Source organism: Lutjanus erythropterus, chromosome 14 (assembly GCF_056507025.1).
Source record: "Lutjanus erythropterus isolate fLutEry1 chromosome 14, fLutEry1.hap2, whole genome shotgun sequence".
Classification (NCBI taxonomy): domain Eukaryota; kingdom Metazoa; phylum Chordata; class Actinopteri; order Lutjaniformes; family Lutjanidae; genus Lutjanus; species Lutjanus erythropterus.
In genome coordinates this window covers 25,607,179-25,623,012 of record NC_139330.1, presented here as the reverse complement: position 1 = coordinate 25,623,012, position 15,834 = coordinate 25,607,179, and the positions used below count along the sequence as shown (strand labels likewise).

General features: G+C 38.3%; 1 protein-coding gene across 1 annotated transcript; it reads right to left on the bottom strand.

The window, feature by feature from the left end:
• Positions 1–834: 834 nt before the first annotated feature.
• LOC146315645 (myelin and lymphocyte protein-like) lies at positions 835–8,796 on the bottom strand. The gene is made up of 4 exons (XM_084736226.1): positions 8,619–8,796; positions 2,589–2,753; positions 2,223–2,402; positions 835–1,304 (listed from the first exon to the last, which is right to left on the bottom strand). Exons 1-4 carry the CDS (start codon positions 8,703–8,705, stop codon positions 1,230–1,232), a joined length of 507 nt encoding a protein of 168 aa, XP_084592352.1. The 5' UTR covers positions 8,706–8,796; the 3' UTR covers positions 835–1,229.
• Between the last annotated feature and the right edge of the window lie 7,038 nt (positions 8,797–15,834).

Below are 15,834 nucleotides of genomic sequence, written 5' to 3'. Positions count from 1 at the left end.
CAGGAAACAAAGGCCATTCCTCTGACTCTCACTTTTTATTTAAATGCTTTCTTTTTGTAGAAATGTATGCTGCAAGCTGGAGCCAAACTCCTGGCATTCATCACTGACCCGTACTAAAAATTTATAATGATTGTGAAATGCCTTCTGAGAAATACACCATGTTTGGGGGTCATTGGTCATTTGATCTGTAGTATGTTCTGTGGGTTTTTTAACGGCAAACCACTAAATCATTTTATCTTTTTCCCTATCAAATGCCAGTCACCATGATAAAAGTCACCAAGTGGCCACTGGCTTCAGCCCTGTTGAAATCAGCCTTTTAATGAGACTATTTAAAGGAGCATTCCACATTTTTTGCATATGGATAAGTCTAAAAAAGTGACCCTGATGATGTCACTAGGGGGTCATGTCAGCCTGTGTTTGGTGATTTAAAATTCATAAAAGAAAGAAAGTCTTACAAACTTTGTGCAAACTGTGGGCTAAGAGTTTGAAAGTTATTGAGTGCTGCTATAGAGTTGCAGTATGGGAAGTGTAGGATCCAGTATTTTTGTTGTAACTTGACTCAGCTTACTTTTAGGACTGCAGGACATTTTGGACAGTTGTCAAAATGAAGAAATAATTCAACAACAATTAAAAAATACATTCTCACTCACCCACTGTGGTGTGTAACCATGCAGTTAGTTTTATTTTTTCCAGGTTTTGATATCTCTCTTAAATAAGATTTCTCCCTCCACACAAAATCAGTAGAGTATCAGAATCAGTGTGTGTGTGTGTGTGTGTGTGTGTGTGTGTGTGTGTGTGTGTGTGTGTGTGTGTGTGTGTGTGTGTGTGTGTGTTTTCTTTCCAATGGTCTTTCTCTCATTTGGTGAAAAAAATACAGTGCAATTATATTTTTGGGGGGATATATTCAGAAATTAATTTTAAAATATCATAATGTAGTACCTGTTTCTCAATATTTAGTTCGATACGAGGTTTAATTAGTTATTTACACTCAACCATGCTCCTCACATTTTAACTTTGCATCTATTCTGACCAAACCGCTTTCTTTTCCATTAAGAAAAGAGTCAATTGTGGGGGAATAATGTGCAGGCCTGTCTCGCCAACCAGACTGATGAACATTTATCAGCAACCTGCTGGTTTTCCACTCAGTCATTCATTTGATGTTTTGGCACTTTGATTAGCTGATTATTTTGGTTACTTCTCTTGCTGGTGTTGGTCAGTGTTTGGTTTCATTAGGACCTCTTCCATCGGATGGCAGAGAAAATGGCATGGAGGAAGTAGAGAAGAGTGGCCACATAGGACATCACCTGAAAACACACACATACACAGAAACAAATGATCACTGAGAGTCACAAATAAGTCTGTCCAGGGCAACAACCCAGGCTCACAGAACTCAGATCAAGCAGTGCTGATCAAATATTTATATCCAGATGTGTCCCGTGTTTTTGCACCATTAGTCATTACAAATTTATGCTGTGCAGCTCAGAAAGAATATTGGGATTTAATCTGTTTTGTAAATACCAGTGCAGAATCTAACCAAAGAACTGCTGTGGACAGGGTCGGCAACAAAACATATTTTAGCCACCTTAAAAATAGGTCGACCCCCCAAAAATCGATATCAGTTTAAGTGTTCACTATATTAGAATATTTTCACAGCTTTACCTTGCATCAGAAAGCCAAATATCACCCTCTTCAAAGCCACCAGACTCTTTTGGCAAATTCAGTCATTTAACCTCGTAGAACACAGGAGCTGTGAATCCCCTGCTGCCTTAATCAGTTAGTTTGTTTGTGCTGTGATTTCGGTGAATCAGAATCTCTGAATCTTCAGTGAATCAACCACTGCAAGGTTTTTTTCTTGAGGACTCTGGTTGCTTTGGAGAGATATTCGGCTTTTATAAATGCAGTTTCCAGTCAGAAAAGCCTGTCTGACATCAAAGTAAAGCAAATATAAAATATATTTTGTTGTTGTTCCTCTGCTTCTCCAAAGTGAAGGTGTGCTGACCACCATCAACTGTAGATGAAAGTTGAATGGCCCTACAACTCATCTTCAAACAATTCAAACTATCCCTTTAAGCAAGAAGGTGGGGGCAAAGCTGTTACATAAGTAATTTCTAAAGTCACTTTGTACAGAAGATATCATCACAAGCTTGTATATAATATATTTTCTATATTGTAGTACATGTAAATATGGTCATTGGTAGGATGTGTGTGTGTGTGTGACATACCACTGCAGCAATGTCCAGTCGGTAGATTTTGAGAGCTTCAGCGCTTAGACTTGACACAATTGTCCCAATGAGGCCACCCGATGCAAACGTCACTCCCCGCCCTTTTAGGACAGTGATATAAGCCAGATCCACCGACGCACTGAGGTAGAAAACCACCGCCAAGAAATGATAACCCACATCCTGCAGGGGGAGGGAGGGAGGAGGTTGGAGGGAGAAAAGAGATAGAAAGGTGAGGAGAGAGAAAGAAAGACACCCTGCTCTTGATAGACTCTTGATAGACCTGATGTTTTATTGTTGCATATGATTGAATCTATCTATCCAAATTAAACCAGAATAACAAATTAGGACATCATTTGCGTGTCTTACCAGGGAGGGCCAGATGCTGCTCTGATTGGCCCCGCAGAGGAAGATGAAGAACCACAGTGTTGTCACAACAAAGCAGAAGACGGAGACAAACATCACCCAGCCCAGAGGGTTGTCCGGATTGACAAGAGTCGATGCCACCAGGATCCACACCAGACCTCCAAACACCTGCAGATAACCCAGGATAGGTGAAATTGACTGGTCAGTGTTTTTAATTTACACATATGGATCTAGTTCCTATAGAAACAACTCATCTTTTCCCAGTATGGGATTGGATGGTCAAAAAGCAACATATGATATGGTGTGCAATAAGGCAACAACAAAATTATGACACCAGTGAAATATATATATATATATATATATATATATATATATATATATATATATATATATATATACAATATGTAATAGCATTGATGAATAATGACCTGTTTCCTGGATTACTGGAGGTGTATTTTTTCACTTTTTCATCTTTTTCATCATCATTAAGAGTTATTTAACTTGGATGAACTTCCATCAGGTAATGTTTTTCACATGATGATCAAGTACAAAATGTCTTAAACTTGCATACTGGACATGCCTTTACATATTTCATATCCACAGTTTGCAGCAAGCACTTTTTAAAAAGAGTGGATATTCAGTCATTATCTACTCACCCTCATGCCAACTGAAGTTTCCCAGGAAAACAGCATCGCAGAATCTCCCAAACAATTGAAATGAAAGGTGACCAGTTTTCAAATGTAAAAAACAACCAAACACAAACATAAAACGCCTCCAAGTCTCCTAAAGCCCCAACATGCCAAGTTGACTTGAAAGTCGTCATTTACACCATGTTTTTAGCCTAACAAGTAAACGGCATGTCAGGGCTTTAAGAGAGTTGGATTACGCCAGATGAGTAGTGTGGAGGCTCTTTGGGCTCTTTTGGGGTTTTATTTTTTCAGGTGTTTTTCCATTTGAAAATTGGTCACTATTCACTTCAATTATTTGTGAGATTCTGCAGTGCTGTTTTTCTGTGTTAATTTTTTTGTGGACTAAAAAACTAAACCCAACCTTCAATGAGCATGAGTGAGTAGATAAATACTCAATTTTCATTTTTGGATGAACTATCCCTTTAAGTTTTGTTCTTATCTGACAGTAGCTGACTACATTGACTAAGAATTACAGTGTTGCACCTTTAAACCTACAACACTACCCACTCACTTTTTAAAGGTAATATAGCAAACTTTTTAACAAACAGTTGCTTATTTACGTATCCAGCAGTTATGAAACAACATTATCGTTCATTTAGAGTTGCATTTCTGGCTACTTGGTGAGTTTAAGTCCAGTGTTCAAGTTCTTTTAGCTCTGTTTTTGGTCTCTACCACATCCTGTGGGAGCTAATTTTACCAAAGAACCAAAGTTGATCATTTTCTATAAGTTCATCAAAGTGACTTATATCATATTGTTTTCACCTTCTAAAGTTCAAGTGATACTCCGGCAATCATCATTTTTCAGACTTTAGAAAGGTCCTCCAGTGTTTTATGTGAAAAATTGTTGGAGTGCCCCTTTAAAATAAGGGGTTGGCCTAAGGACTATCCACTGAAAGCACACACACACACACACACACACACACACACAATGTTGGCACTCTTGGGTGTATGTCTTTCTCTCTCCTCCTTTCACAAACACTCTGCTTGAAAGAGTCCTTGGCATTCAGATAGAGCAGCATTTGTTCTTTGATAAGGCGCTCATTGAAATCCTTTAATTATTATTGTGCAATAAGACTTTCTCTTTGTGCTGTGATGGGCCTGTTTCATGGAAGACGTTTTTAGACGTCACTCAAATTAATGATGACTGTGCATGCTAGTTCACTGTCAGACTGTCACGGCTTACTGAGACTCTACAATAAAACAGAGCCGTCATAAATCTGGTCCCTGTCATCTGTGTTTTTACCTTCTATGAACAGTAACAACGACTGCTGTGAAAAAAGCCTATTGTGTTCTTGCTTTGATTTTCTCCCGTCGGGCAGTAAAGGCTGACACACAGGCAAATACAGCTCAATCAATCAGCATTAAGTCCTCAAGTGTCAGGTGTGCAGCAGTGGAGCACATTCGGATCCAAACAAACTATTTCTAGAGAACTCCAACTACCGCTTCTCAGATGAAGAATTAACACATGTAGAGAACATAACTGCCCTCACAGCCTTCAAAGGAAATGAAAATTTTACACATTGACTCTGGGAAACAAAATAAAAAGTCTTTTCAGCCTTCCCTTTGTACACTTCCTGCTACACAGTGGCTCTGGGGTGCAGTTTCAGCGGGGATCAGCTCTTTGTCTGACATGGCTGTTGTGTGTCAAATCTAAAGCTTTTCTAGCATTAAAGTTCTTTATTTGTCAAATGCACGATTACATTTTAGCAGCCAGTAGCAATGGAAATGAAATATATGTGATTATTTTAACAGACGCTGAGACTGTAATGAGAGTCATGATTAGGGCTGCAACTAATGATTATTCTCATCATCGATTAATCGGTTGATTACTTTCTAAATAATAAATCACTTTGTTTTTCCGATTATAAAATGTCAGAAAATGTTGAAAAATGTTGATCAGTATTTCCCAAAGCCAGAGATGACGTCCTCAGATGTCCTGTTTTTTTCCATAACCCAAAGATTCAGATTCAGTTAACTGTCAAGAAATCAGAAAATATTCACCTTTAAGAAGCTGGAATGAGAGAATTTTGATATTTTGTTTTTTAAAAAATACTCAAACTGATTAATCAATCATCAAAATAGCTGTCCATCATTTCAATATGCAAAAAAGGGTTAATCTATTAGCTCAGTGATTTTAACCTGCTGAGATCTGATCAGTAAAATTCTTGGGAGTAAATTGTCTCACAAATGCAGTGAAACTAGGTTTCACTCAGCTGTGCAAACACAGTGAGTTCAAAGCCCAGACAATCTATTCAGAATCTGCTATGCTTATTGTTTTTTGCTCAACATGCAGTCTGATCGCATGTAAAGAATGTGCCATGCCCTGAATTAAGCAATACACCTGCAGGTGTAGTTCAAATATTTCTATACACTGATACATTAATTTTACCCAGTGAAATAAAATTTTCACTTCAAATGTCTCCTCTAATGTAACTGTGAATGTGAATGTTTTCCAAAGCTTCACTGAGGCAATATGATGCTTACACAGACAGATGTCATGATTTTTATGCTCCATTATCTAAGAGAACATTTCTAGACATGTTATGTATTTTATTTAGGGAACATCACAATTTTTTTTATAATTTCAAATTAAGTTCTGTGGGTTTTAATTAAGTTTGTCCACATGACATGGAGAGTAAAATGTTTGATTCAGTGGTGGTAAAATGTTCCTTTTCATGTGATCAATCAAATATTTCAATGTTAAAAGTCATGCTACAGTTGGCTGGTCTTACCTTGAAATATGAGTGCTTTAGTGTAACAAAATCACATTTGTCAAGCCATTTTTGTGACCTATAATGATATAAAGCCTTTCATAATGTTCATCATGGAAAAATATGCTTTCAACTTGTTTATGTGATGGATTTGCTACGTTTGAGTTAGTGTATGTAGAGTATTTTATACCACCCCCTCAAAAAAAAGAAAAAGAAAAAGAAACAAATCTAACAAATGAAGGTTAAGTAGCTCTTAAATCATGGGCTGCTTGCAAAAGGAAAGTTGCCTACATTCTCCGTCATTTTCTAACAGCAGGTCAAATTGGTAATAGCACATTAAGTGATGAAACAGTTCAAATGTCAGTGTTTCTATTGTGTAATAAGCTCTCTCATGTGCACAAGTCTTACTTAAAATTCAAACCTTTGATGGGACAAAGCTACATGAGTCAAATTCCCAATAATGCTTAAGCTCCGCCTGGTATTTGACTGAAAGAAAAACACCTGAAGCAACAGTTCATTACTATGAAAACTGTATTACTTCATACCAACAGTAAGCTGTCACGGATCATGATATCAGCAAATATTGCATAAGTCTTATCTCTACAGACTATCGCCCTACCATGGGAACATTATTGATTCACATCCATTTCATTCCAGGTAAAAGGGATTTGGCCTGCAGCCCATTAAATTTCCACTGAAAATCTATCATTGTGTCAAATTCTCTCCGCCAGGTGGCTCTGAAATGTTTGAAAGACGAGCAAAAACAGCAAAAAGACGAGTCAAAATGGATCAAAATGATAGTTTTCAGTTCAGTGATTCACATGTTCAAAACAATCCTGGCAGGCATCGGCAATAAATAGTCAAACATGCTGCTGTTGGTTGAGCTGTGTGGAGAAATTTAGTATTTGGAGCATATCAATCACAGATTAGTGTTTTACACTGCTGCTGGGGCGTTTTCTTTTGATGTGTGTACATTTTTGTGTTAGTGACTAAAAGACATCAAAAAAATGAAAATACACAAAAAGAATTTTCCAGTCTTGGTCTCATGTTAATTGCTGGATTCATTTTCAGAAAATGTCACTTCTTGTGTTGCGTGATTGCCGGTTTCTCCTTCAGAATTTTCTAAGTTTGAAATTGCTCCGTCGTTCAGTTTCACTGGACAGCAGCCAAAAAAGCTCCCAAGCCCGTCTTTTCCCTGCCTGTCTTTATATATGTCATGGTTTGGATTTACAGCGCCAAACCCTGACCACAGCAGTAAAATACTACCAGTACATTTCCATACCTGATCATCAGGTAATTTAAAAAAAATGCACTGGCAAAAAGCCAGAAAAAAGACTGAAGCCAGCAAGTAAGCCATGTGAGATGATGGTTGGTTTAGATTTACACCTCCCTCTGCAACAAAAGCTGTTTTTCCACCTGTGTCACACAGATTTAATCTATATGGAAACTGCAGATCTATAATTGCTTCTGAATAACTCATTTAAACAGAAGCTATATTCCTTTTATATTCCTTAAATGAAGTACTGACCCTTAATTGACCCAAGAGGGTAAATTTTCTCATATTCCACATCCACAGTGAGGACAGACACACCTTTATACAGATGTAAGAGATAAACAAGAAACAGAACAGAGGTTTCAGTAGTCTTGGCCTAATTTGCACAACAGAAAAATCTGATAAACCAAAATGATCCAAGTTTGAGTGGAATACCAGATCTGGGTTAGACAAGGCTGGCATTGCATTTGCAACAACCCTGTGTCCATGCCCTCTCTTTCTGCCCCATAAACTGGTACCAACAGCAAACTGAACCTCTATTAATAAAAGGAATTAAGTTCCCAAATCCAATTGTGAAAAGCTGATAGATATTATTGCAAAATTCTTAAAACTTTAACAGTGAAACACCTTAGGATAGTTTAACGGGTTTGAGGCAACTTTAGATCACTACAACATTTTTTATATTTATATATATATCTCCTTGTATTATTATTAGGCCAACAGTAAAAGTATGGTATGTCACCCTGCTCCTGCAACTTCAACCAACAGCTAAAACACCTACACTGTCCAAATGTTGTGGTGATTTTTCACTTGATATTTAGCTTTTTGTTGCTAAAACAATGTTGAATCTGCTGTTTTCCTGTTGCTGTGGAAATATGTTTTCACCAGAAACAATTTGCCCTTTGGGGGCAACTGTCAGTGCTTCAGCTGGTTTCCAAGCTTTCTGAGTGACAGAACTTGAAATTTGTGCCAATAATAACTAACATTTAACTGATGGGGATCTGAATTGCTCATTAACCAGTTTCATCAGCAGACCAAACCTATCAACTCCTCTAATCTTAATGGTTGGCTCCAACCATTATCAAACACTGATACCTGCTGACCAACATATGAAGACAGATTCCTTCCTGAAACAGAGACTCACTTCAGTGGAGCAAAGATGAGGGAGCAGATAGAGAGTCAGTGAAACAAGATCATAACAGATGAAATGATGCTGACCAATGTTAATTAGGGATGACAGGGGAGAACATGCAAAAAGGAACCAGACCAGATAAAAGAGCAGTGCAAATGGGAAATAGGGAAAAAACAAAGAGGAAAGAGGAAAAATAGCTAAATAAAAATGACCAGACAAGAAACTCACAAATTCTGGGATGAAGAACAAGTCAGGAATGGAGGTGAAGATCCTGCCGCCTGTTGGCAAAACATCCCCTGAGGTGGTGGAAGCCATAGTCCAAACCACTGTGTGTGTTTATGTGTGAGATTTCCTCTAGAATGAGATGTGCAACCAGTTTTAATCTGCTTTATAAAGGCCTTCTTTAACTCCCCCTCTGCCTCCTCCTGCAACTCCCTCTAGTCTCCTCCACTCCACCTACCCATCCATTCCTCTGGTTGAAACTACCAGTTTGACCAGGTGGTTTTGTTTGTGTTGCAGGAGGATGTCACTGGTCTGTGTGTGTGTGTGTGTGTGTGTGTGTGTGTGTGTGTGTGTGTGTGTGTGTGTGTGTGTGTGTGTGTCTATAAATGACAGCAACCCATTTACAGGCACACAAAAAAAAGTGATTGTGAGGCAACTAATGCAGCGTTCACGTGAAAGGAGTTGCAGGAAAACATCATTCACTGTGTCCACGGTCAACAAATGAAAGCATAGATCCTGTAACACAATCAGTGCTCAAATAAAACCACTCATAATTTAAGGGCTATTAGAATTGTATTAAATGTAGCTTTTATTCCAATTTCACAATGGTTTCAGTTTTCAGTTTGTTATGCAGCACTTGAAACAGAGCTACATTTCCTAAACAAGCATAAACATCAGAAAATACATGTTTAGAATTCATTGATAACAAAAGGTTTTCTTAACCTATAAGATGCAAAAAAAATTACTAGGTCTACTAGGGAGGACTTAAAAAGTTAGCAGCAGTCTATGTTGCTGCCTGATATAAACTGAGGTACAATCAGTGACAGTTGTCCAACGCATGTCCTTGTTGTCACACGCTATGATATGTTTTCACTTGTATTTACATGGTATATTTAGAATTTCAATGTACAAATGCTCTTGGTAACGTGAACAGTTTTACATTACAGTGACGCCATTTGAATTTGAATTTGCAAATGATCCCACACAGGACTCAGTAGTTTCCTCTAAACAGCATTTTGGATGCTGAGGATGAGCGATGTTGTTACCTGTCCTAACTGTTCTGATTGCTTTAAAAAGTCATTGTTTTTAACTCAAATTTGACACATATGACGGTGTGTTTTAGACCTAAAAACTACCAATATAACGCCTTGCTTGCAGTATCGCAGTATATCAAATAGTAACCCCTGTATCGTGATATGTGTTATATTGCCAGATTCTTGCCAATACACAGACCTAATTTACAGTTTTTCATAGTTTGTTAAACTGATTTTGTTTTTCTTTGAGAATGGCAGATGATATGTATGTCAGAAATGTATTACTGTGATTTAAACAACAATATAGAGGCAGAGTCCCCACTGTTCCAGTGTGACCCAGGGACCCTTACTTTAGGAAAAATATGAATGGTATTCAACGGTGGGAGACAAATATTTTTTTGTTTGTTCCCATTTTAATTGTGATATCAATTATTATTATTTCACAACACAAGAAAGGTGCATTTTGTCATTGTTTTTTGTAGTTTAGTTTTGTGTGGACTACATCTCTTGTCTCACACAACATACATCATCAACACCTGCACCGCCGTCTCTTGTAGCGTTATCTTAGATAAAGTGCTATCAGTGACTCCTTCCTTTCCTTTTCATTCATTGATGGCCAACAGGATGTCAGCAGCTAAAGTCTGGTCTTTTTTTGGTTTATTCGCCCTGTAAATTAATTTTAAAAAAAACATATATGTTAAATGTTTTTTTAAGCATAGTTTATACTCTAAGTGTTTGACAGCATTTAACCCAAGATATGTGTCTGACCTTTTAACTTCTTATCAGCTTTATGGGAGCCTTTGTGTTCATTTTTGAGTCATTGTGTCTGCATGTGTTTGCATGGGAACCAACTCAACTGCATTCCTGCTAAGTTGACTTCTAGGCTAAAATAAATGGATGGAGAGCTGTAGGGAGGGAGGGTGAGTTTGGTCTTTTAACAGAGAGGATGAACAAGAGACAATGAGAGATCAGGACAGCTACAGGAGGGTAAACAGGGACACACACACATGTAGAAGAAGTAGTTTAGAGTGAAACAAGAGACGACGCAAAGAGCAAACAGAGGCTGGAAGAGGCTTGGATTTAATTCATCACCTGTTACACTTAAGTTTTCCACCTGACATCAGGAAATAGACATCAAATTTAAATATCCAACCAGCAGAGACTCCAGGAAGTTTCTGGTCGCAACTAGGATGTAGTTCAGCATAACTTTTTCATTTTTTGTTGAGTTGTGTACTTACACTGTCCCAAATGTTTCCAACAATGTTCATGATTTATTCAAGGCAGCGGTGCATTTCCTGCTAGCCATTCCCAGCTAGTCGCTATAACTTCAAGGAAAACATGGGATACATCAGATACATCAGAAAGTGAGGAAGGACGTTTGCAAACATGACTAAACGTAACGTGAATAAAACTTAAATATTACCTTGTCCATGAAAATGATGGTGGCTGTTTAACAGTGAAGATAACAACTCCCATGATCCCACGCTGCTTCATGATGTCATTTATCTAAGTATGTTTTTATTGTTAAATGTGAGAGACTGCTGGCAGCAGAATTTACATAATGTGTGTTTAAACTGATCAAACAAACAATATATAAAAAGTTAGTGAGCTGTAGAGATGCTGTAAAGCATATTTGGTTTTTTTAACCTTTGGACAGAGCCATGCTAGCTATTTCTGCTTATTTCCAGTGTGCTAAGCTAAGCTAACTAGCTGCTCATGGTAGCTTCATATTTAGCATACAAACATGACATTAGTGACGTCAGTTTCATCTAAATGTCTGCACAAAAGTGACTAAGTGTAGTTAAATGTCAAACATTTCCTTTCAAGATGAAACTAATATTGCATTTTGTTTATTGTTTGTCAGGGATGATGTCAAATGTCAAAATGTGTGAGTCAGATTGTGCTTTTGTCTCTGAGTGCGTCACCCAGTCAAACTGTCAAACTCATCCTGATGGTTTCCAGGCTCAAGGATTAAAACTTGGCACAATATACAAAACCTATTGTGTGAGATGACTCTCCAGTCTTTTTTATCTCTGTCTCCGTTCACCATCAGTCAGCTGCATTGTCACAAAATAAATAACAACATGAATGCTCACTAAGGCGTTTCTGCACAGAGATCACCTGTCAGTCGTGCCATGACATTTTCATCTGTGAATGAGATTTGAGTTTCTGTTGGTTTTACTTTTTACTTAATTGCACAAATCAGGTCATTGTGGTGTCAAGAGAGATACTGCAGATTAAGTGACTCATGATTTCATGACATGGCTCTACACTAAACCACTGAAGCTTTTCTTAACAACGACACAAATTTTGGCAGTATTTTTGGAAATGAACAGGTAGAGGTTCAAGGTCACACTCAAGGACAAAATGGCCATTGCAAGGACTGAAAATACTGAAGAAAATTTTTGTGTTTCATTTAAAAGACAACTGTGTGGGATTTAGTGGCATCTAGCAGTCCACTTACAGTAAGGTGACTAGATTTTGGAAGGAAAAACTGGGGACATTTCCACTTCAGTGGTCAATATATCAGTAAAATGTCTAATGTTACTATGGAATAAAAAAGTGTGACTATCGTGGAAGCCAGATGACAAATTTGGGTCCCATGTTACTTTGTAAATCATGTCATTCCTCTCCAATATCTTATGATAAATGGTACATGAATAGATAAGATATTTGGTTAACAGATTCCCATTGTTTGCCTCCTTTTTGTATTTCAAAAACATTGTTCAGAATAAGAAATTGTCAGGCTCTGTAATCATATCTTTACATTTCCTCCTCTATGTCCCTCACTCTTGTTCCTGTCCAATCTCTTTTGACACACAGCTAAAAGTGGGACATTGCTGGGGACAGCTCCAGCCAGGGAACAGGCCGTCAAAAAGTGGGACTGGCCCCAGAAAAAGGGTGACATCTGGTCACCCTAGCTTATAGATTACAAACATCTCGTCTCACTCTCTCCTTCCAAGTGTGTAGGAGTTGAAAGGCCCTATCTAGAGCCAGTGTTTTTCCCAGTTCTGGTTTCGACTATGTGAGTCACAAATCAGAGATTACTGGAAACCAGGTAGCTACAGGCTCAAATTTCACATAATCTTAAAGGTAAAGAATGTCCTGTATGCTTCAATATCCTGTTTAACGTCTGTGTGTGTGTTTTCACTCACAACTTTACCAACCAGCTGGACTACAATAGACATTTCTTAACAAAACAGCCAGAAAATGTGGGCCGGGTTCTTGTGAAATGTATGTTCTGATTTGTTCTAATGACGCAATTGGCTATCTTGCCATTGAAAAGGTACCGTACCATTTAAATATTGTGCAGTGAGTCATTCTGAAAGAGCAGCTTTCATGTTGTCAAAATGGGGGTTTGTCTCTTTCAGAGAAAAAAACTTGCTTTGTTCTGCAGATGCTGACACACCATGAGTCAACCTGTTGATCTGTTGGCTGCTGCTCTGGTCACTGAAGTGTGTTTAAAGACCCTCCTCTGTTGTTATAAAGCTAAAAGTCGGTGTTGGCAAAGAGTCTAAATGGAGTGAGGGCTGTTTCTTTTGATGGTGTGATCCAGTCATTACTGCAGAGAGATTTCTACAACCTCCGGTTGCAGCTATTACATTTACTGTTTAAACACTAAGGAACAAGAAAAGGAAACATGACAATGAAGTCGCTCCTATTTTTTGCAGCATAAACACAGATTTGTTTGGAATGACAGAAGTTAGTTCAGAGGGGAAGTTATTTTATTCTGTTTTATTTGGAATGATCACCTCCACCATGAGATCAATGACCTCACTCCCCAATATGAACTCAAAGGCATTTTAAATGTGGTTTTGTCACATGATGCAGTAATCATACCTGAGATGAGGTAATCGACACAACTTAACACTCCTTTTACAAGTTGTAAAGAAATTAAATACCAAGGAAGTGTTATTTATAAAGGAAGGGGACATTTCCATCCCTTTTTATGTGTATATCCCTTTATCATCAACACTTGACATCCATAAAAAAGTGCTGAATTTTCCCTTTAATATGGCAAACATGCTAGCAAACAGAAGCTTGTACAAATCAAGGGGACACAGAGCAACAATGTCACTCATTTGGAGGTGTGTTTGTGTAACTCCTGAGGAACATATTTAGCCTTTTATCTGCTCAATATTCCATTATGTTCACCAGCTAGTCGCTAATTATGTTTGTCTGCAATTTGATGATGGGAATGCAACATAGAGTGGGTTTGCAAGTGAAAAAAAAGTCTGATAAGAGTGGTTTGAGTATTCAAAACAGTCATAAAACCAACACAAGGATGTGAATAATTACATTTTCTGCACCCATTCATAAAACTTTCACCCTATTGGCTGCTTTATTTCCGATATCTGAAGGAGGGGATCTTCCAGATGATTTCATGCTTTATTTTCAAACTAATTCACAGACTCACTCACACTAACCAGACAGTCATCTTCATCTTCATCTTCATCTTCATCTTCATCTTCCCAAATATATATAGATCAATTTTCAGTTCCCATTCACTTTAATTTTTTTAAAGGTTTGGGATGTTTAATAGTTTAGCTTATCTTCTCATCCGACTGAAACTAGTTTAGGTCTGTCTTAACCACCAGACATTCACATAAACTCTCACACACAGAAACCGGGTTACACTCGCCAGGCAGCCAACAAGTTGTGTTTGGCCAGTGTTAAGAGAGACACACCTTGGACTAGCTCCTCCGTAATGGATCTGGTTACAGGCCATAACCCTCACTCACACACACACACACACACACACACACACACACACACACACACACACACACACACACACACACACACGGTTTCCATGGGAACCCCTGCCAGCTCTTTTTAAAATACAATGGCTATTTGTCAGTGTCAGGTGTACTTACACACTGTAACACACATACACAAACAATGATAAAGAATGCATTGTGTTTTAATTTCTGAATGACAAAACCACACATTTTTTTAATCCATAAAGTAACATTTTAAATATCTCATTCCACCGTGAAGTCTGGGCGGCCTGATGGTCGCACAAACTGCACTTCAACTTGAGGAACCAGGTTCAAGCCCTTTTGTTTGTCTGCATTCCTGTTAGCTCCAGGGGATGTGTTCTGAACCTGACCTCTCACCTCCCAGGAGGATGACAAACACAAATGCTTTACCAATATTAAACATCCTACATGTCTAAAACATAATCCTCACTGTTACTCACCTGAATGTTAATCAGGGAAATGAGAAATGCATCGTAATGAGTAATGGAGAATGAGCGCACGGTACATGCTGAACAGATGGAGATTCAGTCAAGAGGTCACCAAGGACTCCATAATTTTGCATCTTGAAAGCTGCACTAAAACTTTTTTTTATTAAACAATCTATTAAATGACATGGAACATGAAAGGGTCACCTGTAGTAATGAACCCACAGAGAATTATCACCAACCCCACAGTTCCTGTGTCTCATTTTCTTGTCTTTCACTTCAGTGTTTTGGTTTTATGGTGAACTCTTCTGATTTATTCTCACCACTCTCACGTAGCAGGTAGCTGTATGCAGTGGAAACATACACTGTGTGCTATCTGCCCAGCATAAAATGACAGGCAGGTCAGGTTAGAAACAAGCTAGTGAACACAGTGGAGCATTTCAGTGAAGAGTCAGATATTCCCCTTAGGAGGTGGTGGAGACCAAAATCAGAGCGCCTGTTTGTTAAGGCTAAAGAACGAGGAGTGACTGACGTATTCGTTAAAAACAGGGACTACAGGTGGAGGCCAAATCTGTTATGAAGCATTTGCTGTGTCTCCATGCGGAAACTTCCGTTAGTCCCTTGTCATGTAGTACACTTTGCACATTATGTACTTATTTGCATACTGCGCAAATTTTGATGGTAGTGCTGTCTCAAATCGAGGATGGCCCTCACTGGAAATGCTCATTGCAGCCTTTTTGTTTTTGAGGGCCAAGTGAAGCCAGGTGGAGCTTTACTGCCAAAACATTTACTGGTGTGTTTAATCATTTGTGTTCAATTTCACTTTATTCAACATTAATGCCCTTTAAACCTTAGTTGCTTTTGTTTATTTGCTGTTTCTTGGGAGGTTAAAAATACGCCATAATCTCTGTTGACAATGGGCCGGCCCTCCCTGCTCCTACCGGCTGACAATGCACCAGATTGTTGATTAATATTTGATCTGTTGCACCAAATCTTTACA